At 43.6% G+C, this 13185-nt stretch overlaps 1 protein-coding gene across 1 annotated transcript in view; it reads left to right on the top strand.

Annotated features, from left to right (window-relative positions):
- The window catches only part of gss (glutathione synthetase), a 57697-nt gene extending 45951 nt beyond the window's left edge, over positions 1-11746 (top strand). The window contains exons 10-13 of the mRNA XM_043710808.1: positions 2623-2817; positions 4460-4541; positions 7510-7699; positions 9919-11746. Coding sequence (XP_043566743.1) covers positions 2623-2817; positions 4460-4541; positions 7510-7699; positions 9919-10042 — 591 coding nt within the window. The 3' untranslated portion in view covers positions 10043-11746. The remainder of the gene's footprint in view (positions 1-2622; positions 2818-4459; positions 4542-7509; positions 7700-9918) is intronic.
- The last annotated feature ends 1439 nt before the right edge of the window (positions 11747-13185 follow it).

The following is a 13185-nucleotide window of genomic DNA, read 5'->3' as shown; positions in this document are numbered from 1 at the left end:
TAAACCTTTTTTGGAGGCATTTGTTCCCTGACATCGCTTTTGAGTTGGAATGGTATCCAATGACAGTGAGTACAGAAGCGGCCCTATTTTGTTAAGAGAACAATTTGGTTAAGCAGGTGATTAAGCTTAATGGGTTGGGCAGATTTGAAGAGGGAAACAGAGTGGGACTGCTGTATTGAAGGAGCTGTAAGACCTGAGTATCTGTAGACCAAGAGGTCTGGGTTCAAGCCCCATCTATTCTGGACTAGTATAATAACATCTGTGAAGAGGTTAATTTAAAACGTTTGTAAGACTGAGTAAAGGAAGGTGTCTCAGATTTATGATTCTCATGTGATAAATTTGGTCCATCAAACCTCTGCTGCTACTTTGAAAGAGCTATCCAATTTGCCCTATTAACTTTGCTTTTACCCTGAAGTTTTCCCCTCTTTTTGGTTTTTCCTCATTCTTTTATAAGTTACCACTGAATCTACTTCAAATCCCCTCAGACCATAACTGGGTGGAGTTTCTGTTCTGAGAAATGTTACTTGACCTGAAACATTTGACTCTGCTTTCTCTCTACAGATGTTGATGCTGCCAGACCCATTGAGATTTTCCAGCAATTGCTGTTTTTGTTTCCGATTTCCAGCATCTGCAGTTCTTTCGCTTATTTGAGTTTCTATGTTGTTTGCTATTTCACTGCCTTAAACAATCGCGTGGAATTACAGAGCCCTATGTTACACTATAAAATAAAATAATTTCAGGAATTATTTTGGATTTGATCTTGGCAGACAAACTCTGTGAATTTTATATAATTACTTGTTTAAAAGTATTGGGGCAGTTGCTTTATCTCTTGGGCTGAGAGTGCATTTTGATTTGTTTCCCTACAGTGTGGAAACAGGCCCTTCGGTCCAACAAGTCCACACCAACCCTCCGAAGAGTATCCCACTTCCCATTTCCCTTTGACCAATGCACCTAACACTTATGGGCAATTTAGCACGGCCAATTCACCTAACCTGCACATCTTTGGACTGTGGGAGGAAACCAGAGCACCCGGAGGAAACCCACACAGACACAGGGAGAATGTGCAAACTCCACACCGACAGTTGCCCAAGGCCGGAATCGAACCTGGGTCCCTGATGCTGTGAAGCAGCAGTGCTAACCACCGAGCCACCGTCTGACGGATGCTTCAAGCTGGCTCTGTACTGAGTGAGAGAGTCAGAGGGGTCAGGGTCCTGACCTGCAGACTTGAGGACAAAGCCTAGGCTGGCACACAGATGCAGTGCTGGATTGTCAGAGGAGCTGCCCTTGATGAGAAATTAAACCACATCTGCCTTCGCAGGTGAATGTAGAAAAGAGCAAGGAAGTTTTCCCCAGTATAATTCCCAATGTTCACCCCCCCCCCCCGCCAAAACAGCCATTATCACAACAGATTAATCTGGTCCTAACCAAATTGGTTATTTGTGCAGGTTTGAATATTGGCTGCTGCATTTCCAGCACTACAATGACAGAAGCACTTTACTGCATGTAAAGAGATATTCTAAGGTTACGAAAGGTATTACGTCAACAATGTTGGGTAAAGGTGATGGCTCAGTGGTTAGCACTGTTACATCAGGGCCAGAAACTCTGGTTCAGTTCCAGTCTTAGGCGAGTGTCTGTGTGGAGTTTATAAGTTCTTCCTGTGTCTGCGTGGGTTTCTGCCGTGTCCTCTGGTTGCCTCCCACAGTCCAAAGATGCACAGCTTAGGTGGATTAGCCATGCGAAATTGCCCATAGTATCCATGGATATGTAGGTTAGTTGCATTATCCTTGGGAAATGTAGGGTTATAGGGATGGGTCTGGGTGGGGTATTCTTCAGATGGTCAGTGTGGATTTGTTGACCTGTTTCCACACTAAGTATTCTATTCTGTCCACTGATGAGGCTTTATCAGAGGGTAAGGCTTTCTTTAGTTTCCTTGTCCTTCTACCACAATCAACAGGTCTGGTAATATCATAATAAATGAAACAAAGATGCTGGAAATCTAAAACAAAAACAGAAATTGCTGGAGAAACTCAGCAGGTCTGGATGCGTCTGCAGAGAGAGAAAGCAAGAGTTAAAATTTTCGGGTCCAGTGATCTGATGAAAAGGTGGTCCACAGGGCCACCTAGTGCCCAGGGTCTGCATCAGTTCAGTTGATGGTGGCAAAGTTGCATTGGAAATATTGACCTAACTATTTGCAAAGGTTAAAATTCACATGATACCAGATTATAGTCCCACAGGTTTATTTGGAAGTACACGCTTTTAGTAGCTACCTGACAAGGGAGCAGCGCTCCGAAAGCTTGTATTTCTAAATAAACCTGTTTGACTATAACCTGGTGTTGTGATTTTTAACTTTGTCCGACACTGGCTCATCCACATCATATTTGCAAAGAGTACGTCCTCTGGTGCAACACAGGTACGGTGCCCAAACTAGAGCTGGGCTATTCGGGGAGTGGGGATGTTGGAAAATCTTTCCCTGTGTCACCCGTGTTTCAGGAGCACTGACAGAAATTGAGGAGTAGGGAGTGGAGTTTGTGAACTGTTTGGTGCGTGGTTTACATTGGATAAATGGTAAGGCAATAACTGTACCCGTTGGAAATTTCTTCTTCCCTTTTTGTTTTGCTTCAGTGCTGGCAAGCTCGGTTATTGATTGAACGTTCCAAAGCAATTAAATGTCCTGATATTGCCACCCACCTCGTGGGAACCAAGAAAGTCCAGCAGGAGTTAGCACGCAGTGGCGTAGTAGAGAAATACTTAACCGAGTGTCCGAAATCGGCTCAGCGGATCCGCGCAACATTTGTCGGCCTGTACAGCATCGATGAGGTAAACCAAAAATGAATGCCAAGTAATTCCTCCTAAGCAGAGATGTTAGGAAGCTCTCTGTGATGGTTGCATGAACAGTAAATGCTGCCACCTGCTGTTGGTCTGTATATCTGTAAACAAATGCTGGTTTTCCTCAGTAGAACGTTTGCTGTTCAAATACAATTTGAAACCAGGACTAATGACACTCGCTCAGTGCAGCAGCTCTGCCTGCTTTTTGATAAGAACTTTATTTCAACTGTGGCACTGAGAATTTCCTGTTAATCTCATGGGAAAATAAAACTTGACAACCATGTACTGACAACATTGTAATGGTAGAAGCCCTTGATTTGATGTAATGAGAGATCCTGATCTTGTGAATGGTTTACAGAAACATAAATATATCTTGAGCGCATTGGAAGGGAGGGTATGTTAATATGAAATAGAAAATGTTATTTTTTTTAAAGTGCTACTTAAAGCATTTGCTAACTGTTCCATGGAAATGAGTAGTTGTTACAGCCTGTCAGTCCTCATCTGTTGAATTAGAGCAGAGATGATCTATATGTTAACTCTGTTGCAAATGTATCCCTCAAAACCATCTTGAACAAGCATCTATGCACCTTCATCTTGAAATTTCCAGTTGACCCTCATGCCCTCGAACGGCATTTCTAAAGCTCAGTTCCAGAATCCTTCTACCTGCTTTTGGTGTAAGTTACCATCCAGTGTGGAAACGGACCATTTGGCCCAACTAGTCCACACCAACCCTCCGAAGAATATCCCACCCCTGACCCATTCCCCTACCTTATTTCAACATTTACACCTAACTAATGGACCTAATCTATACATCCTTGAACACTATGGACAATTTAGGTTAGATTAGATTCCCTACAGTGCGGAAACAGGCCCTTCAGGCCCAACCAGCCCACACTGACCCTCCGAAGAGTAACCCACTCAGGCCCATTTCCCTCTGAAAGATGCACCTAGCACTATGGACAATTTAGCATGGCCAATTCACCTGATCTGCACATGTTTGGACTGTGGGAGGAAACCGGAGCACCCGGAGAAAAACCAGTTTTAATCTTCACACTCACTGCATTCAGCTTACTATTAGGGTGACATGGTGGCTCAGTGGTTACCACTGCTGCCTCACAGCACCAGGGTTCCAGGTTCGATTCCAGCCTCAGGTAACTGTCTGTTCTGGAGGAATCCCACGCAGACACTGGGAGAATGTGCAAACTCCACACACAGTTACCCGAGGCTGGAGTCAAACCTGGGTCCCTGGCGCTGTGAGGCAGCAGTGCTAACCACTGAGCCACCGTGCCACCCTAATAGAAACCTGAATGCAGTGAGCGTGAAGATTAAAACTGGGATATTCCCAAGAGCAAATGGCAGAAACATTAGCTACCTGAAAGCCAATAGTGTTGTATGTCGGATGATGAACATTTAACAGAGATGAGGAGAAATGTCTTCGCCCAGAGAGTGGTGAGCCTGTGGAATACTGAATGTGTTCAAGAAAAAGTTAGATGCAGTTTTTAGAGCTGGAGGGATCAAAGGGTATGGGGAGAAATGGGATCAGGGGACTGAGTTGGATGACAGACCAGGCTTGAAGGGCTGAATGGCCTACTGCTCAGATTCTGTATAACTGGGACTTTCTCTATGGTGACAGGGTCCTGAAGGTGATGAAATAATAACGAAAGCATTGGAAGATCCGGAAGGTTTTGTGCTGAAGCCACAGCGGGAGGGAGGAGGTAAGGTGGTGATTTTAAATTCAGGAGCAAGTTGTGCTCTTGTAAATGGGCATGCTGGTCACTTGTGAGGGAAGAACCCGGGTGTAACAGAACCTGACTAGAGTTCCACCCGTGGTCCGGACTGCCTGTGAAGTTCATTGGAGTTCTGGATGTCAGCTGTGGCTCAGTGAAGGAGTCAGGAGGTTGTGGGATCAAGTCCCATTCCAGTGAATGGAGTGCACAATCCAAAGCGACATTGTTTCAGCACTGAGAAGTCACCCTTCGGCTGAGACATTAAACCAAAGCCAGCCGACACTCTGCCTGTTTGCCCTATCCCTGTCGCCATCGCCCACCTTGCTTTAAAGTCTCAAACTATCCCTAAACTTTCCCACCTTGTAAACCCCCTTCTTTCTTTATATTGCTGTGCACTTCCAAACACTCACTCAGTGAGTGCTTTATTAAACCAACTTGTATGTGTTCATACCTTTTAAGATCAAAATGTCCCAAAGTAGTGATTAGCTAAAAGAAATCTTGATGAGGGAAATAGTCATTAGTTAAAGGTTAAGTCTTTAGCCGTATAGTCAGTAATAGAACAAAGCTGGTACCGGTATACAATCCTTTATCCGAAATGCTCGGGACCAGTTGGTTTTCGGAATTCAGAATTTTTCAAATTTCAGAATAAGTGGCAGTTTGATGGTGAAATTTTAAAAAATCTTTCCAAATAATAGACTCACTGAGTAAAACGGGCCCTGAAACAGAATTGAGGCCTGCCAGTGCTGGGCCACACTCTCTCCACCCCCCACCCCCCGACGTTGCATCTGAGTGACACCTGTCGAGTGGGTGTCGACTTGGGTTAACTGTTTGCAAGCCAACCAACCTTGTTAATGAGGAAAAACTTCCCAAAAACCTTTGGACTTATAGAGCTTTTCGGATTTCTGATAAAGGGTTGTCTACCAGTATTGAGAAATTAGTAACAAGTGATACATTCAGACTGTCAAGGAGGCCAGTATAGTTGGAAGTCGCATTTGGAATCTTAGATAAAAGATAATACAATGGCTGTGGGAAAACCCAAGATAAATGAGGCACATGGACATTGAAGTGTGGGAGTTGTGATGCCGTGCTGTGATCTGTTTAAAATTTGAAGGAGTTCTGTAACCCACCAGAGTGAGCTTTATTCTTCCCAGTCACAGGCTTCCTCTCTGTAAACGTCCGTACGCGATAAATGTTCCTGTTTTCCTGAAGTCCCCTGATCAACTTCTCAAATTGACCCCAGGCCAACAAGCCTTGTTAGGGTGGATCTGGTGGAAATAATTAGGAAAGGAATTCCAGAGTTCCCAGCCTAGGCTGGTGAAAACACTACCAACATTATAATGTTGAAAATCAGGGCAAGGGACATGGTCAGAAGAGAAGAGAGACTTTGGTTGTGGGGCTAGAGGTGATTACAGAGATGGGGCAGCACAGGGGAAAGCTATGGCTGGAATTGAAAGGCAGGATGCGAATTTTTAAATGGAGGCATTAGCAGGAGGTTAGTGAGTGAGAATGGGATGTGGGTGATGAGTTGAGATAGAGCAGCCAGAGATCTGGGAGTTCCCCAGACCCTTCTCAGAAATGGAAATGATAGCCGAGCAGTTGTGAAAACAGCAGCAGGAGTGATGACTGAAACATTTTGAAGAGTTTGCATTGAAGAGAGAACGTGTTTCGAAAATGGTGGAAGTTTTTTAAAAAAAAATCTCCGCTACCTCGGCTAACACTTATTGTTCATCCCCGGTTACCCAGAGGGCAGTTGAGAGTCAACCATATTGCTTTTGGTATGGTATCACATGTAGGCCAGACTAGGTAGGGGCTAAAGGACATTGGACAGATTGGCTTTTTGACAATTGACAAGGGTTTCATGGTCATAAAATCTTAACCCCAGATTGTTATTGAACTCAAATTCCACTTCTGTGGTGTGGGATTTGAACCCAGATTCCCCAAACCATTACCTGGGTGTCTGGATCAAATAGTCCTATGATAATTCCAATTGGGCATTTCCTAATGGAAGAAATTGGAGGCAGAAAGTGGGTGTCCATGGGCATAGGAAGGATGGAAGTTGCAGAGCCAGAAGGCAAGGGGCAAAGACAAGGAAACCAATGCAGAGGGGATTAGGAAGCCCTTACAGGTTGGTATGTACTGAGGGATTGGGAATTAGTGCTCCAATTTGAAGCTTGGCTCAGGGTTTACATTCAGGCTGTGGATTATTGGTCTAGCGAAGCTGTGTTGGAGCTGGAGGTTTATTACAGAGCCTTTTTTGGCCAGTGATTTAACAAGGGTAGTTTTATTCTTGACAATGTTGTTTAGACGAAACACTCTTGTCAATCCAAACTTTTTATTCTGGCCTGAGCAGGATGTTTAATATGGTTGTATTTGAGCAGTATTTTGAGAAGTGAAATTTAATCTGTGTTCCAAAGATCAGGGCTAGGAGGGTGCCCAGAACCTATTTAGTTTGGACCATGCTCAATACCATACTATGACATGAATACAGAGCATGGTGACTGTGTTAGGATGGTGTATGTAGCAGCAAGCTCGGGTATACTGTTTCCTTCATCAGTGTTTTCATGCTTTCAGTTACCGCTGAGTTTTTTTTCCATGTTCATTTCTCACCTATCTATCCTCTGTGTGTCTCTGTTTCTCTCAATATTAAAAAACACAAACCACTCTGGATTCAGGCAATAAAAAACAAAAACTGACGTAGCTGGGAAGACTGAGCAGGTCTGGCAGCATCTGCGGAGAGAGAAAGTAAACATTTCTAATCCAGTTCTGAAGGGTCACTGGACCTGAAACATTAACTCAGCTTTACTCTCCACAGATGCTGCCAGACCTGCTCAGTCTTCCCAGCTATGTCAGTTTTTGTTGGTGAATGCAGTCCATTAGTTAGCAGATCTTGTTTGCTGCTTTTCCCTCCTGTCAGAAGTATTATCTTTGATCCTCAGTGTCTGTGTTTCCGTTTTAGGAAATAACATTTTTGGGGAAGAGCTCAGGCAGCTCCTTGGAACCATTAAAGATGGACCAAAGAGATCCGCTTATATTCTGATGGATAGGATCAAGCCTCAGACTGTGAAGAATTATCTGCTGCATCCAGGAACACCTTCAAAACTGTCAGACTGCGTGGTTGAGCTGGGAGTGTTTGGGGTGTACATCAGGTGAGTAAAGGCCATGATCTCTTCATCATAGCATCACCTTTCTCATACTCCCCCCACGCCCACGTTCAACCGAACGTGTTGAGTCCATGGGGTGTGCCTTTTCCTATCCCCGGGACTGGAGTGCCCCAGCGCTGGGTGGCAGAAGGCAGCGGCTATCCCTGTTCCAATGGGTCAGGGACACAAAGATGAGCAGGAAGTTCTCCGTGTCATGGTGGAAATTTATCCGGTCATTTCCTCGTACTGCTTTGTTTGTGGAATCATACTCTGTGAAATAAAGCAAATCCCCCTGAGAACTCCACGAAGGCTGGTATCCCAGTACCAAGTTGCCCTTTATTTACACTGACCCAGCTCTCAGCACCAGCTCTGAGACAGAGCAAAACGTCTGACACTCCTGTTTGTCTGTCAGCCAGGGCTCCCTTTTGGGACTAGGTTAATAGCCCCAATCAGGGAACTCCTTATTCTGAGGTCCACCTAGCTGGCCTTATTATAACCATGACACCACTGATACTTTAATGTAATTATTAAAGAGGTGCCACTATTTTCATTCTCTTTTTGTCAAAGGCTGATGGATGTAGTGTTATTTGTAACGTTGAAGTGGATTTTTGAGCAAGAGGGTGAAAGGTGATCAGTGTTAGATGGGAATGTGGAGTCATGTGAACAGACATGCTCTTAGTAATGGTGGAGCAGCCTCAAGGGGCCAAGTGACGTTTTTCTGCTCCTGGGTTTATCTTGCCCAATGCACTTTCTCCCCCACCCTCCACACTGCACCTCCAGCCTCATTCTCCCACCCTGTGCCCTTTGACCTCAGGGTTCTTCTCCTCGCTAAACTCTCATTATGCTCCTGGTGTCCATCTAGTGGCAGACAATGATCAATGCATGTAGTTCTGAGAATTCAGCTGAGAACCATATTGACCAATGTGTAAGACTAGATAGAACCTGGTCAAGCTAAATAAATGATATGCTGATTGTTTTATCACATGTTAAATTTGAGCAAAGTCTCCGTCACATTGACCATCTGACTTACACTGACCATGTGTTTTGAATGGCCTCTCTCATGAGTCACTTGTTTTTAGCTAAGTGCTATCAAAACCTTTATTTAGGCAAGGAATGTCAGGTGTTTGATAACTGCCTACCCCTATCAGGCAGCTTTCTGTTTGACTTGAATGCTTTACTTTCCTTATAAGCAGTTGGCTTGATTCTTAATCTGACTTTTACACTATTATTAAACTTTACCAGTTAAAATCCCACGTTAACCCATATTCCCAGTTACTTACCCGCTCTATCTGTTTCATTCCACTGAAGTCTCCCTTACTCTGACTATGCACTTCCTCTGAAAGGTTTTCAAAGGCCAATTTTTATGTCTTGTGTGTTTCCTGAGGGAGAGCGAGAGAGCAGGATGAGAACCTATAGCAATAATATGTACTTTTTTCTGCATTGAGCTTCACCCGAGCACTGCAGCAAGCCTGAGACAGGTGTTAGCCAGGGAACAAGGTGGTGTGTTGGTGTACAACCTGGAAGAACAGCACTTCATTTTCCACTGGGGAACTCTATAGCCTTGTGGACCTAATATTGAATTCAACAATTTTAGAGCTTAAGACACCTTCTCCCATGTTCTTATCCCAACTCTCCAAACACCACACCGCATAGTCTACTATTACACACAACCCCTTGTTAGCCACTGTATTAACAACTATTCACCCTCCTAGCCTGATCGTTATCCACTCCCTTTGGGGTCTGTCCAACTGTTCTTTTCTCTCTTTTGGGCTCTATCTCCACCTATTGTTTACTCCTGGATCCAAAACATCAACTTTGATTTCTCTCCGTGGACGCTGCAAGGCCTGCTGAGTTTTCTCAACAATTTTCTGTTTTTGTTTTGCTTTTTGATCAGCTATTATTCTTTCACACTGTCTTTTTGCTCTCCTGATTTCCTTGAAAATTCCCTTGCTCTTTCTGTACTTCTCTAGGGTTTCTGCTGTTTTGGTTATTCTGGTAAAATTCTGTCAATATTCCCACATGAGGAATCCTCAGTCAGGGCAAGGTGTCAAAGGAGAGATGCACCTGATACTGGCTCAGAAAAGAGTCAACATTTTCATTAGAGCAAGGGAGGAAATTGGGGTGATGATGAGGAAGGTAAAGTGCAGTGGAGTGTTATGTAAGTGTGTGTAGTCCTTACCTTTGCTTCCCTTTGTTGACCCTTTCTGTGTGTTTCTGCCCTGCAGGAAGTGCCGGAAGCTGATCATGAATGAAAGTGCTGGCCACCTCCTTCGCACAAAGAGTACAGAGTTCGCAGATGGTGGAGTATCTGCTGGTGTGGCCGTTCTGGATACACCCTATCTTATCTGAACGACAGACTGTGTGTCAGAGCAGAATAAAATCATTATTGGGGTAGAGAACTAAACTGCATTCCATCCCCTCTGCCTCCACCTCCCACCAAATCCTGCATCCCAGTCCATGAATTGGCTTCCCACAATTCACGCAGGATGTCGTTTCCTCACACTTGGGGGGCGATGGGAAGCTGTGAGCATTATAGCTGAATGCACATTTGCAAGCAGGTGATTTATCCATTATCCACCCTTCCTTCCCTAAGTTCTCAGGGGGAAACAGCTGACTCAGTATGTGCCGATGCTCTGTTTCTCAGATTGTGTTCTACTGTATCTTGACCATTTCTCTATGAGCACAGAAACAGACCCTTCGGTCCAACCAGTCCATGCTGAAAGTAATGCCAAAGTAAACTAGTCCCACCTGCCTGCTGATCCATATCCCTCCAAGTCTTTCCTAATCATGAACTTATCCATGTATCTTTTGTGCCCACATCCACCACTACTTCAGTAAGTTCATTCCAAAGGCAAACTACCATGTGTGTAAAACTATTTGCCCCTCGGTTTTTTTAAAATATATTTCTTCTCACCTTAAAAACGTGCCCCTTAATCCTGAAATCCCCCATCCTGGGGATAAGACAGCTACCGTCAACCGTATCAATTCCCCTCATGATTTGACAAACTTCTGTAAGGTCACCTCAAGCTCTTGAATCTACACAGGACAGGATCCCAAGTTGATGTACTGAGTACACAGCAACGTCACTCTGACAAAGCTCTGTTTCTCTGCTTTCAGTTGCATGACCTATCCGCAGACTAAATTTATTTTTCAGTAAATCCCTAATCCCCTCAGCTGGTCGTTTGCATAATTCTGTCCTGTACTAGTTATTTTGATTTGTTCTCCAGCTATGGAGTTATCTGGTGATACCTGTGCTTAACATTTTAAAATATGGTGCTTTTAAATTGAAACCAATTTCAATGTGTAGTTGGAGCAACGTTGGTAGAGGGAAAGACCAAAATGGAAGAAGCAAGTTGGTCATTTTTAGATGAAAGAAACAACTGAGACTTCAGTTTATGACTTCTGGTAAACACATGATACAATTCCACTTTATTTCTCTCAAGGTTTGACCACCATCCCATTGATTAAATATGCGAAGATGTGTTAATTGCTCAGCTATTTTGTAACTGGCTTGAGAGGTGGTCACTTTCAGCTGCTCCTGATTGCTGTTCCTCAACGCTGGGTTCCTGTTCATCAGCGTGACAATTCGGATGACAATGCCGAACTAGCCACAATATAAAACAGCCTGCAGTCTTTCAAATTGTTCACGGAATTTTTAAATGCAATATTTTCTTCATTAAGTTATGAACAGGTTATCGCCTCATTCCTGCTCCCCAACCCCACAAACCTTTCAAAAGAAAATTTGCAGCAAGATGTAATCCTGAGCTTTCAGTACAACTAATTAATAGCATCATTGAGCATAGGTAGCAGAGTGGGATCATTTTTCAGAATGAACCTTCCTGATGAAGGGTTTTTGCCCAAAATGTCGATTTTCCAGCTCTTCGGATGCTGCCTGACCTGCTGTGCTTTTCTAGCACCACTCTAAACTAAACTAGATTCAGATCTCCAGCATCTGCAGTCCTCACTTTTACCTAAACTGTGGGTGCCTAGAATGGAACACAATCCTTTGGCTAAGGCCTGACTAATGATTTTTGCAGCTTTACCGTAATGTTGTTTTTGCATTCTGTTCTGTTGATATAGCCCTGAATTCTGTGTGTTTTATATAATAATCTTCTCAACTGGTCCTGCCATGTTAAAATATTTGTATGGAGAAAGTGAGGACTGCAGATGCTGGAGATCAGAGCTGAAAATGTGTTGCTGGAAAAGCACAGCAGGTCAGGCAGCATCCAAGGAGCAGGAGAATCGACGTTTCAGGCATAAGCCCTTCCTCAGGATTCTCCTGCTCCTTGGATGCTGCCTGACCTGCTGCGCTTTTCCAGCAACACATTTTCAGCTAAAATATTTGTATGTCAACATTCCCCACCCCCAAAGTCCCTCTTTACTGCAGCCTTTTAAATTGTTAATGGTATTTTTAAATGCAATATTTTCTTCAGGAAGTCATGAACAGGTTTGAGTTTGATTCTGTGGCAGCAATAAGCCTCACTTGCTCAGCTCTAGCCAACTGATAATACAAAGTTGGAGATTGCACTAAGCTCATCGCACTCTGTTTGCCTCATTCCCATCCCACTACCCGTAAAAACAAAACAGCCCTCCCAAATAAACAAAAGTTATGTGGCATAGTCAATGTAAATCAGCACTGTTTGAACTTTTATGAATAAAACAAATTGTTTGGTCATATAAAGCCTGTGGTGCTGAAAGACATTTTGTCAAAACTTTTAGTCTTGCACTTGTCAGGACAATTCACAAGAATACAATTTCAAGGAGAAGCAACATTTTCTGCTACATGAGAAAGTGGTGACAAGTGGACTCTGATAGATGTGTTGTCATGGCAAATGCACCCATTAATAGTGGTTGACAATTAACCACCAAACTTTACTTACCACCCTCCTCGTGACTGTTGGGTGTCCATTTGAATTGGTATTCTTGCAAATGGTTCTGATGAGTGCAAGACAAAACATTTCAAGTGTGCCCTTCAACAGTAAATAAATAATTTTTTTATAGTCAAACTTGCTGTTTACCATTTGACATGTCTCTGATAAGACACCTTTTCTGGAGCAGTTAATGAAGCTCAAACTGGAGAGCTGCAGGGATTGAGGCAGAGTCAATGGGTTTCAGATTATCACAACCAAAAACATGTTGGATATTTTATATGAAATATTGTTCTAATCTATTAATAAATATACAGTTGATTTACAATCTTTGCTGTCCATTTTCTGCTTTGCGCAGCCAGAGATGTGACTGCTGAGGAACAAAGTCAGAAGTAGACAGGCCAACAAGAGGTGAGGCCATACTGGATTTGGTTCTGGGTAACGAACCAGGCCAGGTGTTAGAAGAGGTAGGTGGTGAGCACTTTGGGGATAGTGACCATAATTCGGTGATTTTTACTCTCGTGATGGAGAGGGATAAGTGTGTACTACAGGGCAAGAGTTATAGCTGGGGTCAGGGAAATTATGATGCGGTGAGGCATGACTTAGGATGTGTGGCTTGAAAAA

Source organism: Chiloscyllium plagiosum, chromosome 20 (genome assembly GCF_004010195.1).
Source record: "Chiloscyllium plagiosum isolate BGI_BamShark_2017 chromosome 20, ASM401019v2, whole genome shotgun sequence".
NCBI lineage: Eukaryota > Metazoa > Chordata > Chondrichthyes > Orectolobiformes > Hemiscylliidae > Chiloscyllium > Chiloscyllium plagiosum.
Note: the sequence above shows the minus strand (reverse complement) of the source record. Positions and strands in the feature narration are given on the sequence as shown.